At 41.0% G+C, this 24,723-nt stretch overlaps 1 protein-coding gene across 2 annotated transcripts in view; it reads left to right on the forward strand.

Annotated features, from left to right (window-relative positions):
• AFF3 (AF4/FMR2 family member 3) overlaps positions 1 to 24,723 on the forward strand; it is a 328,498-nt gene that overhangs the window by 294,514 nt on the left and 9,261 nt on the right. For both annotated transcript variants that reach the window (XM_029998967.1, XM_029998968.1), the window contains exons 13-17: positions 1,038 to 1,239; positions 4,389 to 4,516; positions 17,832 to 17,895; positions 20,561 to 20,697; positions 22,727 to 22,798. In XM_029998967.1, coding sequence (XP_029854827.1) covers positions 1,038 to 1,239; positions 4,389 to 4,516; positions 17,832 to 17,895; positions 20,561 to 20,697; positions 22,727 to 22,798 — 603 coding nt within the window. The remainder of the gene's footprint in view (positions 1 to 1,037; positions 1,240 to 4,388; positions 4,517 to 17,831; positions 17,896 to 20,560; positions 20,698 to 22,726; positions 22,799 to 24,723) is intronic.

The following is a 24,723-nucleotide window of genomic DNA, read 5'->3' on the forward strand; positions in this document are numbered from 1 at the left end:
AGATAAATGGACAAATGTATGATAAGAGCACATTTAATTAGCCCTGTTCCCTGAAATTATGTGCAGAAATAAAGTATAGTTTGTACCATATTCTTTTTTGCAATTCCATTAAGTGTACACTGTCTGATACAGTAACTATAAAGAAGTGAGAATTGTCCATAAAAAGTAATAGGCTGAATAAAGGGGAATGTGACAGGGAAAGGTATTGTGTTAAAATAGTCTGTCTGACCTTAATCACAGTTTTAGTCTTAATGCAGACTGTCTCCTTGAAGAAACTTTTATTTTGTGTGTGTTGCTTTAAGATTTTCAGCTAAATATTTTCTTCAAATTAGTGCATCTGAAGTTTATTTCTGGGCATATTTTTACAGTCTGTCTGACTTCTCCTCATCCAAAGCTTCTCCCAAATAAATGAAAGCTGAAAATACTGTCTGTGTTATAGCTTTCTTCTTTAAAAGACGAAGCAGCTCACATTTCTCTGTGTCTACTGTTTGCATATGTTTCCTTTTGTCTGCACTACCAGCCTATCTTTCTTTGTCTTCAAAATCTGTATTAGATTAGTATAAACAGTGCTACCAGAGGCTGGGCATTGAGCACAAAGACAAGCCAGTCATCTTTAAACACATTTCCTCTTTTAGTTCACATATGGTTTTATTGCCATGGCTTATAAATTGTCACCTGTAATGGTGAAATAGGGCTCCATAACCTGAACTTACACTTCACAGCCTAATCTTCGTCTCCAGCTATCCCTTAAGAAATGGTGAGCAAGTGGCCATTTATCTCTGTATTTTTTTTCAAGTACTCTGATACAGACTTTATATTAACTCCAGAATTACAATTTGCCTTGAAGGGAAAGAGGAGAAACACGATACAAATTTGTAAATGAACTCTTGGTCCCAATACTGTAAGCTTGTTTCCAGATACCAATAGACTTTATCCTGCCAGCAGGTTTTAAATTCAAAGTTTTGGTAATATATAAAACATTTACCTTTCTCAAAGCCAGCTTTGTGACACTCCATTACTGTAATTTCCATTTCCAGCTTGGCAATACCAATAAATAAAAATGAGAAAATGCTTCGGTCACCCGTCTCTCCCCTCTCTGATGCATCAAAACACAAATACTCCAACGATGATTTAACTTCCTCCAGCAGACCTAATGGCAGCAGTCTATTACCTTCCATCTCCTCCAGCAAAAAACATAAGGGTGAAATCCAGTCGCAGCCACATCCCGGAGACTTCAATGTAAGTTTATGCTGTTGTTCACAATATAAAGCCTAGGTCTATATTTCTCACTTTGTATTGCAGTCTGTGATAGTTTTGCAGAATGTTATGCAAAAAAATTGTAATAATGAATGTTGTATTGCAAGTTCAGCTTTTCTGGTTTGGAGTTTAGCAAGGCACAGAAGAAAGGAAAGAGGACAGGCTGTAAAGCAGGCAAATAACAAAGGCTACATAAGCAAAAGGTAAAAGCTAATGGCCCAGAACGAATGGCTTTAGGCCTCCAGAGTATTGCCTGGGCACGATGCAAGCGCCCTACATCCCAAAGTGTGGTGTATAAGGCCTCTACTGTACAAGGCCTCTACTCAGCCCCTGCCTAACCATGAGCGTGCCTGCAGACAAGTTCTCCTACATGTCTTACAACCAACTTTCTCAGACATTTCTACTTATTCTTGACGCTGGTGAACAGCTTAACACCAGTTGCATGACTCAGCTCCATCAGAGCCCAGGTATTCAGATACTTATCAGAGAGTCTTGCTCACACTAAATGTGTCCAGAGTGCTCTTCCAGATAAGGCCATATTACTACACCGCGTGGTAGCCACTGCCTTCAGAGCAGGGAGAGAGAAGAGTAGATGCTGCCCCCATTTATGCAGGAGTTCTGTGATTAGGATGCTGGAGTAAAGAGCCTGTTAGCTCTTCTGATTGAGGGAATTCACACCTCTCTCTCTCTCACTTCACAAAATCATACCCTACCCTCCAGCCTACAGGACACTGCCAGTAGAAGAGCAAGGGCAGAATAGTGTCATGTCCTGCCCTTGAAGCTGTTCTGCTTTGTGTAAAATACCTAGAAGAAGCAATTTGGGTGCCATCATATTGATGTCCACTTGTCCTGGTTTCAGCCGGCATAGAGTTAAGTTTCTTTCTAGTAGCTGGTATAGTGTTATGTTTTGGATTTAGTAAGAGAAAAATGTTGATAACACACTGACTTTTTCAGTTGTTCTAAGCAGCATTTATACTAAGTCAAGGGGTTTTCAGCTTCTCATACCCAGCCACCAAGAAGGAGGGGGGGGCACAAGAAGTTGGGAGGGGACGCAGCCAGGACAGCTGACCCAAACTGGCCAAAGGGGTATTCCATACCATGTGATGACATGCCCAGTATATAAAGTGGGAGGAGTTGGACTGTGGGGGGGATCACTGCTCGGGAACTAACTGGGCATCAGTCGGCGAGTGGTGAGCAATTGCATTGTGCTTCACTTGTTTTGTATATTCCAATCTTTTTATTATTATTGCCTTTTTATTATTATCATTATTAGTTTCTTCCTTTCTGTTCTATTAAGCTGTTTGTATCTCAACCCACAAGTTTTACCTTTTTTTTTTCTGATTCTCTCCCCCATCCCACTGGGTGGGGGGGAAGCAAGTGAGCGACTGTGTGGTGCCTAGTTGCTGGCTGGGGTTAAACCTCGACACCACTGCTGGAGCATCTAGTCAAGCTGTAAGGACACTCTGCTGCTGCTAGAAAGGCCCATGCTCCTCTCCTTGCTACAAAAGCCGTTTATGTATTTTTATCCTATATCTATTTGTTGTATTTGTTATTTGATACGTAAGAGACTTCAAAAGCCTGAGTATCAGTGCCTAAGCAACTTTCAGGAAAACAAACTACCTGAGTTGTAGCAGTGGTCTCTTCCAGCCACTTTTGCTGCAGGGATAACTGGCCCCATAGTATATGTTAAGTATATACTTAAATATATTTATTTTTTGAGAGTGGACAGGGAAGTAGTAACTATAATCTTAATTTTGGACACTTTTTAAAGAACAAGTTATCATAAATTGTGTGTTTCAAGAATATCCCACAGATGCTTTTGATAAATTGAAATAAAATTAATTACATAAAATATTCCAATAAAAAGGCATTTTAACATATCATAGTCATTAATTTATTTTTTCATGGATTAAATGTAAATTTTTAAACATTTTAATTTCTAAAACATAAGTTTAGAAGTTTATAACCCATTCAGAATTATAATTACATGATTCTTCACTGGGTATCTTGAAAACAATTTAAATTCCTTCACAGGCAAATGTGCTGGAAATCAAAAGTAAAAGGTGATTGCTTTATGATCCACACCCTTAGCAAATGCATTTCACTGAGATTTTCTGCATAGCCTAGCAATGCACCATTTGGTCAAGATTTTAACAACCTTTGCAATAAAATTCTTACGTATCTGGTTATTCATCTGAAAACTTTAGCCTGCTGAACTGATCTGGATGTGCCATATAGAAGATGAGAGCTCATGAACTATAAATGTTAAAGTCAGCTTTGTTTTATCCCATCTTCCCACTGGCACCTAACTGGCATGCCCAAGTGGTCCTTCGAATTTGTGTCAGAGACCACAAGCCAGGGAGTGGCTTTTATCTGTTTGAGCTTTTTGCCCATTTCCCTACTGTGTTTGTCTGTCACCTGACAGAACAGAACAGTGTTTTCTGGCAGTGATTATCAACCAAAACCAGCCTGGAGCCCTCTGCTTTGCACTGTACCGCTGCATAGTAGCCCACACAGCAGGTCACTTGGTAGGACGAAGGGCTCATGAGGCCACGTGAAGAACAGGGCTGCAGCTGAGGGAATGCGTGAGACCCTGCCAAAAGACATGTGCTTCCTCTGTGGCACAGAGCAGTGATCTTTCAAGTTGATCAGGAACCCAGAGCAGAAAGAAACCTGGACCTTGGGCTACAAATTCGTACCGCATAGGCACATCAGCAGTGCAGCATGAAACGAGTCGAACAAGTGAGCCTTGCTCTCCCGAGGCAAGGTACAATGGTAGTTTGGAAGCCGAAGACTAGAGAGATAACTTGATCTTCTAAATGACCACAACAGATCTATTCTACAATAATTTCACTTACTGTGTTTCAGAGTGTTTTGATAGTTACTAATAGTTCAGCTCAATTTCTTCTGTATATCACATTGAAACTCGAGCCCTTTACAGAGCACTCTGAGCAATATCTGTGAATTTGTGGCTATCAGTGACAGGACAGTTGTACATACTCCCTGCTGAAATAGTAGGAAAACTAACTGCCAATTTACAACACAATGCAAAGACGCTCTGTTGTTTATTAGTTGCTTTTTTGAAGTTAGTAGCCAATTCCTCAATGTCTTCTCTGCTGTTTGTTGTCTAGAAAGCAATTCACATCAATTCAGAAAATGTTCTTCTCTGCAATAAGCCACAGTCCCAAACAGAGCCTTGGTCACCGCTGTCCAGCACACCCAGGGACTGCAGAAGGACAAAGCTTATCTTTGATGATATGTAAGTACAGATGACTTCTTTAAAATAAGGAAAACAATGTCATTGTCTGCATTTAAAGAGAGAAAAATACAATTTGTCCAACAGGAACTTAGACATGGCCAAAAGTATTATAGTAATAACGTACCTTGAGAAATGAATGAGACATGCTATATAAACTCTTTAATTTTTCATCATAAATTAAGCCTCTAATCATCGGGGAGCAGTGAGGACTGGCTGTTCCCTAAAGGACAGGGAGCCAGGAGCCAAGGGGCAGAACGCGGCTGGCAGGGCAGGGGTCCGGTCCCACAACACCCAAGGACGGTGAGCAGGGCCGGCCCAAGGGTGGATCCAGGTTCAACCACGAGCCTAGGTCCTCCGGCAAGTCCATGGTGATGAGGAAGGCCCAAGGTCAGGCCAAGAAGTCAGGTCAGGATCAGGTCCGGTGAGGGTCAGGCACAGCCCAGTGACTGCCGGGCGGGCGCAGTGACGAGGCAGGTCTGAGGTCCGGCCGGGAAGACAGTCCCCAGCTCAGGGTCCAGGTCAGCGGGGGCCACGGCCGGGCACAAGCACGGCTACGAAGGGCTGAAGGCAGGCACGCTTACAATGAGTTGGACAGGGAGTGAAGGCCCAGACCTGAGCTTAAGTGGATTCCTTTAGCCCTTGGGCAGAGGGGGGAGGCCCCACGTGAGGCAGGTCAGGGCCATTAAGGCTTTATTAGTACCCTCGGGGCTCTGGCATCAATTATGCACACATCAGACTATTAATATATACAGAACCGTAGTAAGGCGGGGGGAGAAGGGCACCCTTCTTGTGCACCCTTTGGAGCAAGGGGAGAGGACTTGTGGGAGCCTTGCATCCCTGAGCCTTGACAGCTGCTGCTGTCGTTGCTGCTGCTGTCATTGCTACTGCTGCTCAGAAAAAGATATCACAAAGACAGGGCAAGTAGGAAGCAGCAGTGATTAGCGTGAGTACCTGGAAGGACACCTGGCCCTCCCCACCTCCACTACATCCTTCAGACATCCCCTGCTCTCCTCCTCTGAAAATAATTTAAGCTTGTAATTGTCTTTCTTTTCTTTTTGGTAAATTAAAATTGCTGGTTTGTTTCCCAAGGTCATTTAGGATGTGATATTATTTAGATAGGGTATAAAGGTGAAACTGAAGGTTTAAATCCTAGTATCTAGAAAATTCAGATTCTTTTTGACTGGTAACGTTCTGGCCTGAAAATACTGATTTTTTCTGGCTAGTCTAGAAGAGGTTCTGTTCAAGCTATGCCTCAGACTGCCTGGAGCTCCATAAGCTGTGTGACCTTGATGCACCTTTTGTACTCCCAGACTTTTACCCACAACATCTCTGACTTTTATACCAAAGGAAACCCTGGGATAACAGCCTTGTTTCCTCAGGAACTGCTTTCTACCAGAACTGGGATTTTTTAATAATAATAGTAGTAGTAGTGGTAGTGGTAGTAGTAGTAAGATTTGTTCACACTACCTGGTCTCAGGGACAACTAGAGGGACAGTAGCCTCTCATAAAGAGAATCCAGGTTTCCTACTATAAGGTATAAATAATTCCCATAGACTTCAAAAGGCTGTAACTGTTTTATGTGTCAAGAAAAGAGGGCTAGTGAGATTAATTTCTGTGTGTATTCGTGGCAGTCATAAGAAGATGTAAGTTGAATAAATCAATTTTTCTGCCCCTTTTGGAGAAAACTCTCCCCTGTGTATATATCCTTATTTTCCCTCCTTCTCCACCTCCCTCCATGTTTTTAACTCTTTCAGTACATTTATTCAACAGTCTCCACTGAGGAAGTTTGAAACTGTTTAGAAGTACTGCCTAAGTCTTCATATCTCTTAAAATACTTTATCATCTATAATTTACTTGCAACTGTTCAATTTTTTTGCAGTTTAAACATGTACATGCAAGGCAGAAAGGTATCAGTGTGCCTGAGAAAAGTCAAAATTGTAGGACATGCTCATCTGTTTGGATTAGAAAAAAACACAATCAGAAACAGCTACAACAGAACTATTGTATCTTCACCTGATTTTCCCTCAAGATGCTGATGAAAAGCGGAGGGACTGGTTTGTTTCATTTTTCCTGTAGAATACTGTCATAGGAAAACTTTTTTCACTGTCTCTATCATCTAAGAAGTTTTTATCACTTGCTTTCTCCGTTAGTGATACATGTGATTTCTCTGGTAGGCATCTTCAATAAAACTGCTTCACTTTTTCAGAGAGAGATACAATTAAACTGTTCATGTATAGTGCCTTCCATGTAGAATGTCCCCATGCAACTTGTGGCCCATTAAAAAAAAAGCCATCTAAAAAGCCAAATAAGATAAAGCACAGAATCAAATATGTCTTAATTTGCCCTTAAAAACCAGAAATGGTTAAATGCCTGTTGCACTAACTAGAGGAGGGAGATTTTCATGTACTGCAACTGTCATCCACAACCTGGATCTAGGAAACACCACCAGAATACCAGCTATGCTAGACCTTGATTCTGAACTTACTGTGCAGAGAAGCCACTGAAATGTAGCATATTAGACTGGCTGCAAATGTTAAATGTCAACAAATTTGACTCACATGTTAGAAGGATCAAATTAAACATGGCAGCCAGTGTCTTTCAAATTCATATAGTACCACAGCAGAGGATTTGAAGAAATGCAATATAGTAGGTCTAAAATTATGTAGTAATCCTAATGGCAGCATTTGTCCAAAATGATGCCTATGAAGTATTTCATCTCATAATCCATGAAGTTCTGAATTACTGTAATCCAGCCATGGCTTTCAAGTCTTCATTTTAATCAGACTCCATAGTTTTTAAGAGGCTAAATCCCTTATATTTGATTTAAAACAACAACTAATTTTTTTGACCAATCAGTGTCTCTTTGCTTTATTCTCAATTTATTTTCTCCAGATCATTGACAACAGCTGTCACTAGCAATAAATTGGAACACAAGTAGGTCAATAAAAAGTATATCTTGCTTGGCAGAGTGCTGTATACACCTACATTGCAATATAAAAGTAAATATAGCTAACAGCCTTCAAAAGCAGGCAAAATCCTACTTCCCCTGGTTTTCCATTGTTTACTGCCTGCTCTAAATATGCTTCGAGGTACCCAGCATGCCACATGTATAAGTGACATCAATGCTGTTTCCAGTATTAATTCTTAACAAGATTTCCTGGATTTTGGGCCGTTTCTGACTCTATGAAGAGAACATTTTCAAGGCTACATAATAATGCTTCAAGCTAAATGCAGTCCTGCTGTAATTTCACTGAATGATAGAATTCCCAATAACCGCATTTAGGAGCAAAGTCTGTTGTCCTTGAATTGATAAGCACAGACACGCTGTGAGTGCCCGAGGGCACAGTTCCACACCCTCCTCAAAATACTGCATGTGCGGTATAAAAAAGAGCAGAGCGTTCCCAGCTTCCCAGTTTTCCTTATGGCTAAATCAGAACATGCTCCTCAGGATTATTTTCTCACTTGCATTGTGGGTTACCCTTTCAAACTTGGGGTGTGGTTTTTCTTCATTTACATTTATTTTCCTTTTTTTTCTGGCCTTACAGGAGCAAGATAATACATCTTCTTCAGTTGTTTTTTTTTTTAATTCATATTTTGTTGATTGTTTTTTCCAGCCTTATGGATTTAGGTGCTACACACACCCACCAGCTTTACATTGTCCAAGGGACATAACCTGTTGTGAGATAGCATTCCTGTGTTTGTCAACCAGTAAACCGTATATCCAGGAAATATTCAACCTGTAAAGGTGTTATGCATAAAGCCCATAAAGACCTCAAAATATAACTTCTTGGTGCATCTCTTTACTTTGGCTTGAACCCCAAGTCTCTCATTTTCATTTTCCTCTTCTTTGTTCTTCTGCCTCAGAGTGGAAATGAAAAGGTGCTCTTGGGTTGTGACTCCCATACAACATCTGGAAGTCATCTCACTTTGCAATGCTCAAAATGCCTCAAGGACTCCTGATCTTCTGAAGTATTTAGAGGGACTTTTGTAGTGCTGAGCACATCCTCAGGAGCACAGTTAAGGAATAGAGCTTGGCTCCTCTTTCTTCTCATCAGCAATCTAAAAAATCACTGGTCAGATAGACCAACATCTACTATACTAAGTTCCTCACAAATTCATACACTTACTTTGGACTGCTCCCAGGTTCTTGGCTTTGGGGGATTTCAAGACCTCATCTGACCATCCCATTCTTCCTCTCCTTCCCTTCCTACTTGTGGCACTGAATTTTCTCATGTGTACATTGCCTATGAGAAAATAACATTAGACTATTAGACAGCAGACACTGCCTCCCATGATTAAATAATTAAGCTGCCTGTTCTCTGCAAGACCACCTACCCCCTTTCTTTTTTTAAGGACACTTTGTGAGAGCTTAGTCTGGTGGGAAATAGATGCTTAATCAGCTCTAGCAGGAGATTCTTACAGGGTAAAGAATTTATAGCCAATATTCCCTGTCATCAAAGGAAAGCCAGAGCTGTGGACCTCATTTGAACTTACAAGCTACATCCATGCTCTTCCTCTGTTTCTATGGGCAAGTGGTCCAGCACTGCTTATGTTTATATGATTAAACTGTCTTTGCTCCCCAAAACAAAGAACAGCTACTGCCTCCTGAGAATAGTCCCTGGCCTGTGCTGTCCCCCAACTGTGCCCAGGCATTGTCTGAGACCGAGCTCAAAACTATGCCAGGGAGAGTATTAGCAATTAAACAGCATGGATGATCAAACGATAGAGCTGGTATCCTTGCTCTGCTTATTTCACTTGCACAGACATAGCCAAGGAATGGTTTTATTGACAGACTCCGATCTGAAAGAGCCTCTGATAGATTTGCCACTCAGGAAAGAGGACTTGTTTGCATAGATTGATTTTTATGTGCCTTTTTCTTACTCTGCACCTTGACTAGCATATATCTTTGGTCCACAATGAATCATAACAGTGAGCAGGACAAGGTTCTTCTAATCAGGCTCAGCAAACTCTCCTCCAGGTCCCAGCAGCAAAGCTGAATCTCTCAGATAGGAGAGAACAGTCTCTCCCACCAGTCTCTCCCAGTCTTTCCTCACCTCTTCAACTGGTGAGCAATGAGCAGATGCCTACAGCAGGTGATGGGCACCCTCCAAACCCTGCAGCTCTTTGACTATTCTAGGTCTCGTATTGAATATGAGGAAGTCTCATCTAACCTCCCATGGTGTTTACCATTGTACCACACCTCTGGTTCTTGACAGAGCTTGTTTTCCTCAGGTTTGGTGGCAAACACTGGTTTCTCCTCAAAGAGCTAAAAGTCCATCCCAATGTAACTCAGGGTTTGTCTTCTTGTGCTGGATCACAGAGCAGTGTGGGTTTTCATCACCCTCAATGCCAGGATTCACAGGTGTGGTGTGTAAGAGATACTCTAATGCCTCTATTTGCAGCTTAATTCCTAAGTCAGCTTTGCTGTCCCTGTGGCAGTGGAAAATATCTTTACATACATTTGAAGAATGTGCTTCAAGTCCATTTTCCACAATATAATTACTCAGAAGTTTCCCTTTTGGACTAGAAGACTCACTGTAATGGCCCTAGGGTGCAAAGGCTGTGATCCCCCAAGGAAATCTGGGAGCTTTCCTGATCATTCCTTCAACATAGAAAGGATATTTTCATCTTCCAGTGATAATGAACCACACTAGCAAATGATCGTAGCCTAGAGATTTAGCCTAGAGAATCACAGGTAGACTGTTCAAACTCATTTTTAGCCTGAGAGTACCCTGTTCATCTTGAGAACCAACAATGAGCCATGGAGCTGCAGAGGGGCTGTGATGACTTAATGCACGAGAAATATGAATTCCCAAAATCCCTATCAGATGCTTCCCTGGTCTCCGAGTGCCTGATTATGATTTCTTTCAAATCCTATGATTACTGAAGTTTCTTAGACAAGCATTGCAGGACAGGAACCCTGGATAGAGTCTTTGCTTCAGGATCACCTGCTCCTTTCAGTGTAGGTACCTCATTCATTGACTCAGGTTTCACATGGACTGTCACTCAACAGTTTCACCCACACCTTGGCTTCTCACTCATCAGAGCTGGGAACATCAGAGCTGGCTGCCAGGTAGTCCCTCTCCCAGAAAGATCTTTCTGCCTTTGATTTTCAGCTGCCTCTTGAGAATTCAAGGTGTGATTCCATGGTACTTTAAAACAATATAGACCTGGACTGCTGTGGTCCTGCCCTCTCCCCCTAGGTCTGACTGCAAAGGCTTTCACCCCACCTTCAACTGAAATTAGTTGATTTCAGAATATGTATTTAGCATACATTGAAAGAGACACAGTTGTAGTTTATCTGCAAGGATGTAATGTTTTCTCCCTCTGCTTTTAATACAAAAGCTCAAGTCCCTATTGTTAATACTTCTTTATTCCTCTCTCTTTGCTTGTACAGTTTCCCCTTGCATGTTTTAGTCTGGATATTGATTTCACATGGATATCTTTAAGTCACGAATCTGGGTCATGCCCAGGAATTTGTACTAGATTTTGACTCTTTCTCATGGTCTCTTGTATTTCACTACATTGACATGTTTAGTCTGGGGGATTTTGCATTTTTCCCAAAATAGGAAACCCCACTTATTTTATCCTTCTTCATTTCATTTAAATTAGATGCCAGGCTCTAATTTTGTCTGCTATTTTTTTGCAACAGTAACTCCCTCTCTACATATCTGTACTATTCATCTATTCATCTAATCTAAGCTATTGACCTTATTATACTAAGCCGAACAAGATAGTAGTTGTGTAGTTGTGTGACTGAGTAAACTTTTCTTATATTTGGCCCGACTCCAATCAGATCCTTTGTTCTTGTCTTTCTGAAATGCCTATAGCACTATCATTTAAATAGGTCACAAATACTCTCTCTGCCCTCTTTACTTGTATGCTCCTCTGCTGAACTTCCCAGACCTGCTGGGTCTGCCATAGTGAGCATGAGACTCCCATAACTGGGTACGCACCTTGTACAGGGCCATGGGCTCTCCCCCACCTTGTGTGCCACCACGTGTGCCATGCCCAGACGCAGAAATGCCATGTCCCATAAAACAGCATTTCTTTTAAATTGTGGAATGAGCAGGAGGCCATGATACATCAGGGGAGAACACTGTTTTGTATTGTAATACCTGCTCAGCTCTATCCTTTAAACCCAAGATGACCACCTTTATCTGTGACTCAACGTCAGACATGGTCCTGACGCATGTCCCAGTATGAAACAGCAAATAGGCAGGGCTGTATACACCTATCTTTCACTTTACATGGTTTACTTGCTCTTACAGGATTTTCTTCTCTTCTTGGACTCAAAGTTCAGGGCCTACTGGCACAGCTTCAAAACTGGACATGGGCTAACCCTGGCTACGCCAGTTTCTTCTGATTTGCCCATAGCTCTGATCAAATTTTAAAGTTGCTTATTTTGCTGTTCTATTCCTTTCCAGCACACCCACTTTTTTAGGGTCTAAAGTTGTGAAACTGGTCCTATATTTAGAATTATGATTTAAGCTGCTTTTATTACATGCAATTGTTGTACACTGAGGAAGCACTAGTTTCTTTTTTTATAACACTTCAGCAGCATTATCTCTGAAGGGTATTAAAATATGCACTTGGCTACATTTATGATGTTTAATTGAAGTTTTATTAGTTTTTTTTTAATGTATCCTCATAAAGCACCATACCACAGTAAGAAATAATGTACAAGTGGTAGATTATGTAAATGAAGCAGAAAATGTTATAGTTTAGTATTTAGTTCATATAAAATATAAAAATTAGATGAAAAATGTGTTTTTGAATGCAGTTATAATTAAAATTGTATATTGGAATCTAAGCTACACTGTACTCTGTAAATACCAGCGGTTGCTCTGAGTTCCAAGGAGATTATGTTGCCGTAGATGCTGATAAATTACTGTACGAAGTAAGGCTTTTATTGATTCACTTTTTTTGATTCTCTTCCCTTTTTTTTTACTGCATGAGTTTACATTTTTGCAATTATCTGCTGAACTGGAGTAAATTAAATTCAGAGAAGGCAGCAAAAGACAAAGGTGGCAGAGATGCGCTGTAATGGCATAGAGCTAAATAGGATGAGAGAAACATATACACACACAAGCATTTCACCTGGGTAATGGTAACACCACTCTTAGGAGCTCAACAGCCCGGAAATTCTGAAAGGCTGCTTCTGGAAGGGGAGTAATTATGATGCCCGCAGGCATCTCACCTCACGCTGAGATCCCGCGCAACATAACAGGCAATGGAAATGCTGTCTTTCCTGCTGGTTTTCGACAAGCTCCCAGAGAAAGTGGTGGCAAGGCGAGTGAGAGAAATTCTGGACAGTAGCAGATTGTTTGATAAATTTCATCCTGGATTCAGCCACAGCCATGCTACTGAGGCTGCCCTTGTCAAAGTCATAAATGGTTTGAATGCCGCTGCTGAAAAGGAAGCCTGGCCTTGTTTGTACTATCAGATCTAGCCATGGGGGGGTTATTCTGTAAAAGGCTGGATTCTGTTGCAGTGCCTAGGTGACTGACTAGTGTTGACTGAGAATGCGTTGAAATGGTTCCAGCGGTACTTGATTGCTTTCCCCAATCAACATAGTAGGGTAAATTCTCCTCGAGAGCAGCCAGTTTCACATAATGACACTTGATCCCAGGGAGAATTCACCAGCGGCCTGACTTAGTTGGCACTGATGCTTTGCGCTCTTTCTCTTGCCTTTCAGAGAGATATATGAGATGCATTAGAGCAGTGTATTAGAACTCCTTTTTGGCTTTGTTGGAGACGACTATATTTCTAAAAGTACCAACAATCAGATATTCAGAAACAAAAGGCTTTCTTGTGCAGTCAAGATTATTAATAGAGATAAAACACTTGTTTGTACCTGTTAATTTGAAGTCAGACTTCTTTTTAATTTTTTTTTTTTTTTTAAAGAGAGGTCTGAATTCTGTTTATAAATCTGAAGTGACAGTGCTGACACCAATAGATACATACAGTTGTAAATAACTTAAGAGGAGAACCTGACTCAATTATCTGAAAACCAGAAGTCACTGAACAACTTTCTGTGGGACTTCAGTTTACATTCATGGCCAGTAAGCCTAACAGACTCCAGTGCTTCTTCTGCTACTCACATGCACTCCAGTTCAACCAGCAGTCTGGTACCATTTTAATACTGCAGAAATTTTCTCTATTCTCTGGCTTCTCAGGCTGTAGCAAGGCTGTGATCTGCAGAGGGATTGCAAATCTTGGCCCAAAGACCTGAAAAGGGGTTTAGCCATAGATCTTTCTGAATCTCGTCAGTGGGGAAACAGATTTGCTTCTCCTCAAGATGCCTCCCATCAATAACACGTTATCTGAAATTAGCATCCAATGAGATTACCTGCAAATTCTCCAGTCTGAGATTATCACCAATGTAACTAAATAGGCCAAGCTGCAGAGGAAATTTGGATGAACCTTTACATTTGTAACAGATATGGATTCTCAGTCACTATAACGTAAAGGTCTGTAAAATCAGAGCATGATTAACAATCTTCTGTGAACTTCATAGATATGAAATATTCAGTGTGCAAAAGCGCTATCCTGAGTAATTAATTTATGCATCAGCTTTCTCATGTGTCTTCATATGTCCATGAGCTGAGGTAACCTGTTATCTTCAAGGAGCCTATAGAAGAGGCGTTTTTTTCCTGTTTTTTTTACTTCATGACATAATAATATAAACTAATATACTGGATTTAAAAAGACAAATGATGTTCATGTGCAGTGGGACCCTAAACAAAACTGAATTTGAAACCTTTCTTTCTCATTAAAAAATCGGGAAATAATTAAATCCAAGCACATCCTTATTTTGTTACTAAAATGATATAAGAAATGTATGCAATGTACATAAACATACGTTAAATCTATAGGACATTTCAGCTTTCCATTTTCACTCAACATGCACATTAGTAATCTGAATAGGAAGTTTATTAACATGTGATAAATTGAAGAATAGTATTTCATAGATGGCATAAAGAGATCAGAATTTGACTTGGAGTGTTTATTAATGCTATAGAACAAGCTCTGTTTAAGAAACTAGAAGAAAACATACCCTATCCATTTTTTCCCAATGAATCCTGATTTCTGTTAGGCATCCCCTGATTTGTAAACCAATCTTGTATTTTTCCTGTGGAAATACCTGAACATTCACATTGAGAATATATATGCTTTGCTTTAAAATGGCCTTTTTATAGTTTCTTTTTTATATTAGGCTTCCCAAAAAACAATTGGACTTAGTACAAACCAATTACTTCGGTTCTTGCATGTTGCATTATGGTTAACCACCCCATAGCAGGGATCTCAAAGCAGGCTTCTTGGTTCAGTAATGTGCATGCCTCTTGCTAATACCCTCATTGCTAATCATAACTCGGGAGAATAAATCCTGCTACAAGTTGAAAACCATTTTACAATTAACTTATAAATAAGTAGACAATAATTACATTGTGTTATCTCTCTTTGTTTTTACAGCCCCTTACCATGCTTCAAACAAGCAAATTAGACATACAGTGCTGGGTGATATATGGGAGGGAATGTTGCAAAGGACGTATTTTAATGACCTGAGTTTGAAAGGATCATGTGAAGGTTCATCACTTTGATCATTTCAGAGAGATGAGACCACTGTCTTGTTGATTTGCTCTGCTTTGCTTTGGGTTTTGGCACTTCACAGTAAACCATCTTACCTAGGTTGTTGCACAAGATGAAGAGATAGGTCTTAACATTTTTTTAAGCTTTCAATGGCTCTGAAAACATAGTTATTTTTCTATATCAACCTAACACTGTTTCAATGTCTAATATTTCATAATTGACCAAGACTAAATCCAGATGGTTTGTTATTATCAAGATAATGTTAGTATCTTGCTGGGCACAGGAGGTATTTGCAACTGTAGTAGGTTATGAGATACTGGGACACAAACCTGTCTTTAATCCCCTTTCTGACCTACTGGGTAGAGTAAGCTGGGGAGAAATTCCATTCCGAGACAGAATAATATTTTAAAGAAAGTTGTATCAAAAGAACTGGTTTTCTTCATAACAAGATTTTTAGGTCAGAGGTCATTCAAAATTAGCCAGACTTTGAATTTTATTTCCATCTAGTGATATTTAGCCTTCCTTCTTTTCAAAATAAGGTTGACTAACCTTCCATGATGCAATTACATGTCCTTGAAACTGTGTGCACATAAGTAGAAGGAAACAGACTAAGTAAACGCATTGCCGAATAACCTTATGGTCTCAAGGAAGTGTATATGGCTGTCCTCTTCTGCCAAGATCTTCTTGCTCCCACTGATCTCAGTTATGGATCTCACCATGTTCTTACTGCTATCAGCAATAATATTTTATTCATCCATTCCACTGACTTCGGTTTTTAGATCTGTAGCTTCTCTGACTGACACAAAACATTTTTTTAAACAAATGTGCTGAGAAATCCAAATTTAAAAAAAAAAACTAGTCAGGATTATGTACTGGTTTGGGCTGGGATAGAGTTAATGTTCTTCATAGTAGCTCTTATGGTGCTCTGTTTTGGATTTGTGACCAAAACAGTGTTGATAACACAGGGATGTTTTCGTTACTGCTGAGCAGTGCTTGCACATCCTCAAGGCCTCTTCTGTTTCACCACCCCACCAGCGAGCAGGCTGGGGGGGCACAAGAAGTTGGGAGGGGACACAGCCGGGACAGCTGACCCCAACTGACCAAAGGGATATTCCTTATCATATGACATCATGTTCAGCAATAAAAGCTGGGGGAAGAAGGAGAAAGGGGGGACGTTCGGAGTGATGGCTTTTGTCTGCCCAAGTCACCGTCACACATGATGGAGCCCTGCTGTCCTGGAGATGGCTGAACACCTGCCTGTTGATGGGAAGCAGTGGATGAATAACTTGTTCTGCTTTGCTTTATCTATTAGTCTGTCTTTATCTCAATGCACAAGTTTTCTCACTTTTACTCTTCTGATTCTCTCCCCCATCCCACTGGAGGGGATGTGAGTGAGCAACTGTGTGGGGCTGAGCTGCCGGCTGGGGTTAACCTACAACAGATTGCTGAGTGGCAATAATACCATATCATTTGCAACACCAAGCACTTAAAAGCATGAATGGTAAAAACATCAGAATTCATACTCTGACTACTCAGGAATATTTCATTTTCAGGAGATAAGGGCAAAGGGATGACACTCTAACCAATAGTAAGAAAACTATTTTGCAAGGCAAAACTTCCTTCTCTGAGAGAGACGAGGATATGGCAGTAACCACAGTATAAGCTGAGAAGAACCAGGACACGTTTTAGCTGAGTAGAGAAAGAAGGCAGCCATGTCCTACATATATGAGACTGGAAGAATCTGCAGGGTCAGGAAATGCGAAGACTTTTATGAGAGGCAACAACTGAAGATGTAAGGTTATGGCCTGAAATGACATGGCAAATGGCGATTCTCCACAGTGACTGGAAAAGGTCCAATAGGGAGAGCTTGTGGGAGGAGGTGAAGAAAGTTCCTTCAGCCATGAGGAGCTCACTGAGGTGGTGACCAGACATTGCCAAGGTGACAGCAGTTTGTGTTTTCAGTTTGAATGGAAGTGCGTAAGTCTGGATCAGAAACGGACTTGTGAATTTCAGCAGAGACACAGCAGTTGAATTTGTGCCCTGCAGTCAGTAGGTCAGGTAGGTTAAGGAAGGGATGGAGTCTCTGAGATCTGTTTGAGGAGAAATCAGTGGAGAAATTGGCACGAGCAACACCGGTGGAATTGCAGCAGGTGGCCCAGCACTGAGTCGGAGATGAACTCCAGGCAGCAAAAGTAAACAGCACTCAGCATGCTTACAGATAAGAGGGAGAAGGGGGGTGAGATGGTAGTTGTGGAGGCAAGCAGGTTCGATGTGTGTTTTCAAAGTGGAGAGATTAAACACACACTTGTTTTGAGAGGAGGGAGAAGCCAAGGCAAATGACAATGTACAGAGAGGAGTAGAAAAAGAGTTAAGCAAGCACCAGGGAGAGGAGAAGATGGAATATCTTGTTCCGCTTAACGCTTGTATCCGTTTTGCAGATCAAAACTGCACTAATTTGGGAAGCAGTTTATATAATCCATAAAAACGCATTTTATTAGCTTTTTTTTGCTTTGAATCACTGACTTCTAAAGAATGAGAACAGCCATAAATGCTATTGTCTCCACAGGCAGCAATTTGGAAATAGAAGATGCATGGTTACATGATAAGTGTATTTTCTTCATAAAAAATGTTTGCAAATCAGGTTTAAAATAAGGGAAAAATAACTTTAAAATATTCTGCACTTCAGAAAATAATAAAATGTCTTCTTATTTTCCCCTGGTAGGCCACGCAATGCAGATTACTTTATGCAGGAAGCTAAACGGAAGAAGCATAAAGCAGATGCAATGGTGAGAACATTTTCTTTCCAGTTATGTTGCTCCAAATTATTTTTGTAATGCAGTTTCTTCATCAGTGCAGTATTGCTGGGGTAATTATAAAATCTATTATAAGGATGGCTAGGCTTGTTAAATTAAGAAATGTTTATATAATCAAATGTTCATAGCCCAATAAACTATGACTTAACAAATAATGACTTACTGAGATAAAGGCCTGGATAAATAAAACTTTCCATTTATTCCTTTGCTTTAATTAGTAACTGTAGTAATGGAGGCTGTGTAAGGGATCCACATACCTATCTTCTCAGTTTAACTAGCTGGCTAGGTCCTATAATTGTATCGCCAAATTTGGTCTGGTGGCTGAGGTATTTGTACTTTTTTTAAAGAGCTTTGTCTCTTCAGTGCCAAAAGAATCCTGGTTTCATGGCAGACATTTCCTAACGTAATCAGAAGTGCACAAAGAGCTGTGTAAACCCAGAGGAACACCTTGAACAAAGGACTGTTGCAACAAACAGATTCTTGGCCCTGGCTTTGACGTGTCTAAAAATGCAGCCAGTAAGAAAAGGGGGAATCTGAGGTTATATGGAGCACTAAGGAGGTGCTTGTCTTTCCAAACAAATGGGTGCAACAAAGTACGCAGTGCTCCAGGAGAGTTCTGCTTAGCCATCTCTCAAGCTTTCTCCAAGGCTACATTTGTCCAGCACTATGAATAAGCTAACACAATCTTAAAAAACGTTAGGTCTATGGGATGGCAGACACAATATGCGGGATGGAACACTGCATTAATATGGCTGTCTTGGAGGTGGGAGTAGCTGCAGTCCTGCCTTGCTCTGTCAGATGGACGCTTTGTTGTTACAGCAGCACGAAGGAAGAAAGGTAGCTCAGAGCCTCTGTTTCTTCACCTCTTTTTCTCAGCTGTGCAGAATGTAAAAAGGCCAAGGAAGCAGAAGCAGGCCCTTAATTTAGGACACTAACACCGAGTTTTACACTCTACCTGAGTTTATTAGCACAAATTTCCATGGTTTATTCAGTTCCATATTACTCTAAAGTGAGTCTTAAATCAGAAAATATTGTGGAGAAGTACAAATGGTACATTTTAGTGTGTTGCTTTAAACAGAATGGAAAAGATTACTTAATATGCAAAGGAAATTCTTAGCCTGAAGAGAAATGTTTTTATGGTAGACTCCCAGAAACAGGAGGTGCAAGCATTATTCTCTGCTCTGCCACAAGCTTCCTGCATGAAAGTCACTTAGGCACAGTTTAAATAGCCTCCCATCAGTATTAGGTTATTGAAATATCCTTCACATTCAGCTTCCCTACACAGTGGACCAGCACCTTCCTTACCCGTTGTGAATTGCCCTTTGCAGGTACTTCTTCTCCCTCCTTGACTGTGTAGGGATCCTGGAGGAATTGCCATATTGCCAAAGTGCCTCCAGGCACTTTGAATCACCTTGCTGGGCTCCATACCTCCTATTTTGGCACTGCAATCCCTAACATAGGCACTTAGAGTGAGCAGCCTGAAAATTACTCTAAGTCTCTCTGCTCCTTAGTCCCCCATCTGTGAAATTGGGATAATAGTACTTCCACCTGCACAACAGTGTCAGGGAGAGAAATATAATAAAAAGTTTGTGAAGTTCGCCGGTATGATCGCAATGGGAGTCATATAAGAACCTAAAATAGATTGAAGCCAGTGTGCCATTCCAAAGTTACTATTTAAAACCTTTATCCCTTGGAAAAGAATAAGGTCCATTAACCTTTCACTGTGTGCATCAGATTTCAACCAAATGCATCCAGTCCATTAATGGGCTTTATGTACCGCAGGAGTTCTGACTGAAGGAAAGAGAAGTCAGGACAGAGAGGTATTAGTATGATTCATCTCTATCCACACCAAAAATGAAATTCAGAGAGCAGATAAGTATTATGTAAGTGTGCATATATGAACATTATGTGCATATAGACTGTCATTGAGGACATATATGCATGTATATCTATGTAAGTACACAAACACACACACACACACAGAGTCAAAGAAGTACTGAAAATAGAAGAAATGGGGCAAGGAAGGAGGATGGCAGAAGAATCTGAAGGAGCAGAGCAGTCCCTGAAAGAGGAGGAGGATATAGAAAGAAAATTCCTGACAAGAGGAGAGTGTGGTCAAGCAGTACTGAAAATGGTAGGGAGAAGGAAGACATGAGAACAGAGATGCGCCTTTGAGTAAGAGTTAGTAGTCAAAGTATTTAATTTTCATTCTCTTAGTTCAAGCTAATCATTATCTTTCTTTGTTGAATGATGAAAAACTACATTTGCAAAGATGTGTGAAACACTTTTTAACGAAAGCTGGAACAACAAGCCTGATGGGTTTGTGGAATTTCCAGCCCTGGAAGAGCTTTGACAAACATTTGTCAGGAACATCCTAGGCAGAGTTGATCCTTCTTTGGACACAAGAGTGTGGACCAAATAACACCTCACAGCCTTTTTCAGCTCTACTTTCTGTATCTTACTGTTTTCAGTGATACACACAGTTTGATGGGCTTTAGCTTTCTCATAGGAAAAATTGTGAATCTGAAGGTATACCAACTTGTGTCAAGTTTACAATTCATGCTGAGAAAATCCCACCAAATGTAACCATATCTTGATGATTACACTGTTTCTCTGTGTCCTTATTTTTTCCCTCTAGGTGGAAAAGTTTGGAAAGGCACTGAATTATGCAGAAGCAGCACTATCGTTCATTGAGTGTGGAAATGCAATGGAACAAGGCCCAATGGAATCTAAATCCCCTTATACAATGTATTCAGAAACAGTTGAACTCATCAGGTAGGAAGGGAGGAGATGACCTCGGGGGTCACTCTGTTTGTGCAAACATGCTCATCTACATTATCACATAATTCCCTAGATACAGTAAAAGGGGAGAAGTGAGGTTCTCCCAAGTGCCTGGTCAGTGATACATAATGTATAAGTATTATCTGTGATTTCTATGGAAATTAAATCAGGAAATTGCGTAGAAGTGGGGGGGGGGGGGGGGGGAAAAACCAACACCAAAGCTTTTCATATTACTTGAGTTGCAAATTACTTCAAGAGTTTCATTATATAAGTCCCATGCTACTCAAAAGAGAAAAATAATAGTACATAATACCAAAACATTCTCATGGAGTGGTAGTTTGCAAAATGTTGCAACATGTTTAAGACTGCAGTTTAAAGGTTACCTGAAAGAACATGTGAACAGTGATAGAAAAATGGACACTCAAGGTCCATTTGTTGTGTATGCTCCTACTGTAGCCAGCGGACTCCCAAAAGCAGTCCAGCTCACACTAAATCTACCTCTACATTTAGTCACCTTCATGGCTCTCCAAACAGGACAGTCTAGAATTCAGTGCCACCCGCAGTCCCTATGAAGAAAGTTTGTCTCTTAAGTCCTTTTCCCTCTTATAATTGGTACTAATAGTTAAGATTATTGACAGTGTCAGTGAAGAAAACAAAGGTCAAAATCATCCCAGCAGCTGAGTGACTCTCTCCACAAGATAGCGAACCCAGCCATGCTAGTGGAGAAAGCTGCACTGTCAGTGACCATGGCATCATGCCTCAGGACGGTCAACCACGCAGCTCTCATCAGGACTAAGTTCCTAGGAAGTAAAACATTTTAATTTTTAATCATATTCATAATGAAGCAAAGCTTCTAAAACAATTGCATTCTTTTGGATTTAGTGTTGATGTGAAGATTTTCTCGCATGTTAACAATTCCACTGGCGTTTTATTCCACTTAGGGCTGTCTTACGCATTTCAGTGGATTGAGGCCAGCTTTCTAACTAGAAGGTTATTAAACAAAATCAAGCATTTTTTTTTCAGTAAGAAAATAGTACATCCCATCTCTGCAATTCTTCCCTTCTTTTTTTGAAAAGGCAGAAAGCTCTTTCTTTGTCTTCCCTATCTTTTCTCATGATAGCAAATATATGGTCCTGACTCTGGAAATGAATTTTGCTTGCAGATCCATAGCTTTCAATAATGTGTGTAGCTGTGGTTGTGTTGTAGTGTGAATTGCTGTTGATCTCACTTGCTGCAGCTCAGAAAAATAAGTGGTTTGCTAGGTATGGCTGTTGAAACAACATGTTCATACTGAATCTTTGCACAGATATCAGGATTAAAGTTTGAAAGCAAAGATAAGAAGAAACACAAGCAGCTAATTATGGGAAACAGGTATTTTTCTGGAAGCGAGCCCAGAAGTGCTGTGTGTTGTCCTAACCTTGTCCATTGTTCAGGTATTCAGCTGGAAGCTGAGATTTCCAGAAACTAATTTGTGATTGCATAGCACATACACTCTTGAAACAGCAGTGCTACCTCTGTGGATGTTTAATATTTATAGAATTTGAATGTAATGTCATATGAGCAAAAATAGCTCTGAGCCACATGTTCCCCCTCTGCTGTGCTCTGCTTGGAGGAGCAAATCTGGGTAGACATGCTCAGAACTGGCAGGGTGAGGGCAGCACCACCTTCAAGGCAGGCTGTCTGCCTTCAACTGCTGTGAAAACCTTTCTGCATGAACTCTGTGTAACTGGGTCTCCACAGCAGCAGAGGTTATTTCGGTAGGACAGCATCACCTTGCCAGCTGGGCTCCCCTCTGGACTGACGGATGTTCAGGGAAGTTACTGCTGTTTAAAGAGTGCAAGAAGGCACTGCTAATGGCAAAACAGCTCTGAAACACAACCAGAAAAAGCACATTGTATGTCTGGTAACTTGAGCAAATATCTATAAGGGGGCAGATCAAATAACATCGGCCAGCTTGGCTCTCTGACCAGTAATATAAAGCTGTCTCAGTTAACTCACATGGGCTTTTTTCCTTTTGTTTAAGGTATGCAGTGAGACTAAAAACCCACTCAGGCCCCAATGCCACGCCAGAAGACAAACAGCTGGCAGCATTATGGTTAGTAGATCAAGATCTCCTCAGAAGGCTTCTTTTCTGCAGTGAGACAGTTCTTAAAAATCAGATGTTGGACGCAGCTAGGTAGGATTATGTTGTCTATTGAAATTAAGAGAATACTTTCTGCTCCGGGAAGGTCCAGCCCTTGTATCACTGTACCAGGTCTGCATTCTGTCTCTGTAAATAAGCAATTCATACCTATTGACTGTGACAGGTCAGCTATGATACGTCAGCATAATTAATTTTTAAATGCCTGATGGTTTGTTGTTTTTATGAGTGATGTACTTTTGTACCAATAGCTCAGTAATTTCTTTTGAGGCTGACATTTTAGGCTCGATAATCATAAATTATATTTATATTATATGGAGGGAGATACAGTGATGGTGGTAATTAAGCCTTTTGGATTACCTTCTAAATTGAGATTTCTAGACATATATGCACGCACCTTAGATTCTATAGGATGGTTGCCGATTGCTAGTAAAATACTAAAATGTTATTAAAATCTAATTTTAATTAATATCTATGTAGTTAATACATAAAATACCTATTACATGGTTACTGATTCTCAGTAAGTGGACATTTACAATCAGCAAGTGTGTTTTTAACATCTATTAACCATCTGTTAAAAACCCAAATTAAATGCGTCTTTAGCCTCCATAAATAAGGAGTCCTAATTAAGCATTTGTAGGAAAAAGAACAAAATATTCAGAGCTGCAATTTTTTTTTTTTTTTTTTAAATGCCCTTTCTTTGTCACTGCTTTGCTGTGCCATCGGGAGGAGCCCAGAACGCATTCATGGCAATTGCTTTAAAAACGCTTAGGTGGGAAAACAACTGAAGAACGGTTAAAAAAAAGAAAAAGAAAAAAAAAAGAAAAAGCAATATTATGAAGGGTTGCTCAGAACTGCCGGAGCGCTTCGGCGTGCGCAGAACCGCATCCAAATTCACAGAGCCGCTGCATCTGTTCCAGCAGAAAGGTCAGAGCGAGGGAAAGCAGCCGGTGCCTTCTCTGGGCCATGAATAGCAATCTTAACTCACCGTCTGCCAGCCAGCAGATGAGCTGACACCATTTGCATATGTGCTGTACCTGTGAAGGTGACAGAGTGAGAGCGATGGTGGCTGCGAGGCCACCGCGTCCCCCGGCTGCTCCCAGCGCCCGCCGGGCAGGCTGCCAGCCCACCGGCCCACCCGGCTCCCCTTCTCCTGAGGAGAGGCTGTCCTCCAGCGGCCACAGGCAGAAATTCACCTTGCTGCTTTCAGGACGCTAAACGGGCTGAGACACCCTGGCTGGGATTGGGTTTTTTCCCCCAAAAGCAATTTGTTAATCGAAGGGTTTGCTGGGGTTTGGGCAGCTCCTGGGTGCGGGGAGATGGGGAGAGCTCTGCGCTTCCAAACTCACGTCACCTTCTGGTGCTTCGGCTTGGCTCCGAGACTAAATACTGCTTTTAAAAATAAGGCCTCTGCTGCCAAAGGAGAAGTAAAACACACCAGATTTTTGCTTCCAAAGCTGTGTCACCGAGGGGGAGTCCCACACTTGCCAATCCAAAAGCTTGCTGGGAAAAGGTGGTGGCGAGTCCTCGTTCAGAAAATAGACCGGTGCACCTAAAGCCGATAGCGAAGAAAAGAGTTTGTGTGTCCTGAATGCAGATTATCAGTTATTGTGATGTATAATTATAGTTAATAGCTATTACTCTCATTTAATTACATAGCATTAAAGGTGTGCAGCACTCTGCAGACTAACAAGGAGCACAAGGGCAGACAGTTCCACTACAGTACATTGAGTTTTTCAGCCCGCTCCTGGTTTCCTCTGGGCAACAAATCGGGCAGGTGGCCTAGGAATAGCCTCCAGGCTCCAATGCAATCTCTGTTCTGCTTTCCCGCAGAGGAGCTTGGCCAGTGAAATCTGGGCAGGTCCGATGTTTCCCTGTTT

Source organism: Aquila chrysaetos, chromosome 23, assembly GCF_900496995.4.
Source record: "Aquila chrysaetos chrysaetos chromosome 23, bAquChr1.4, whole genome shotgun sequence".
Lineage (NCBI taxonomy): Eukaryota > Metazoa > Chordata > Aves > Accipitriformes > Accipitridae > Aquila > Aquila chrysaetos.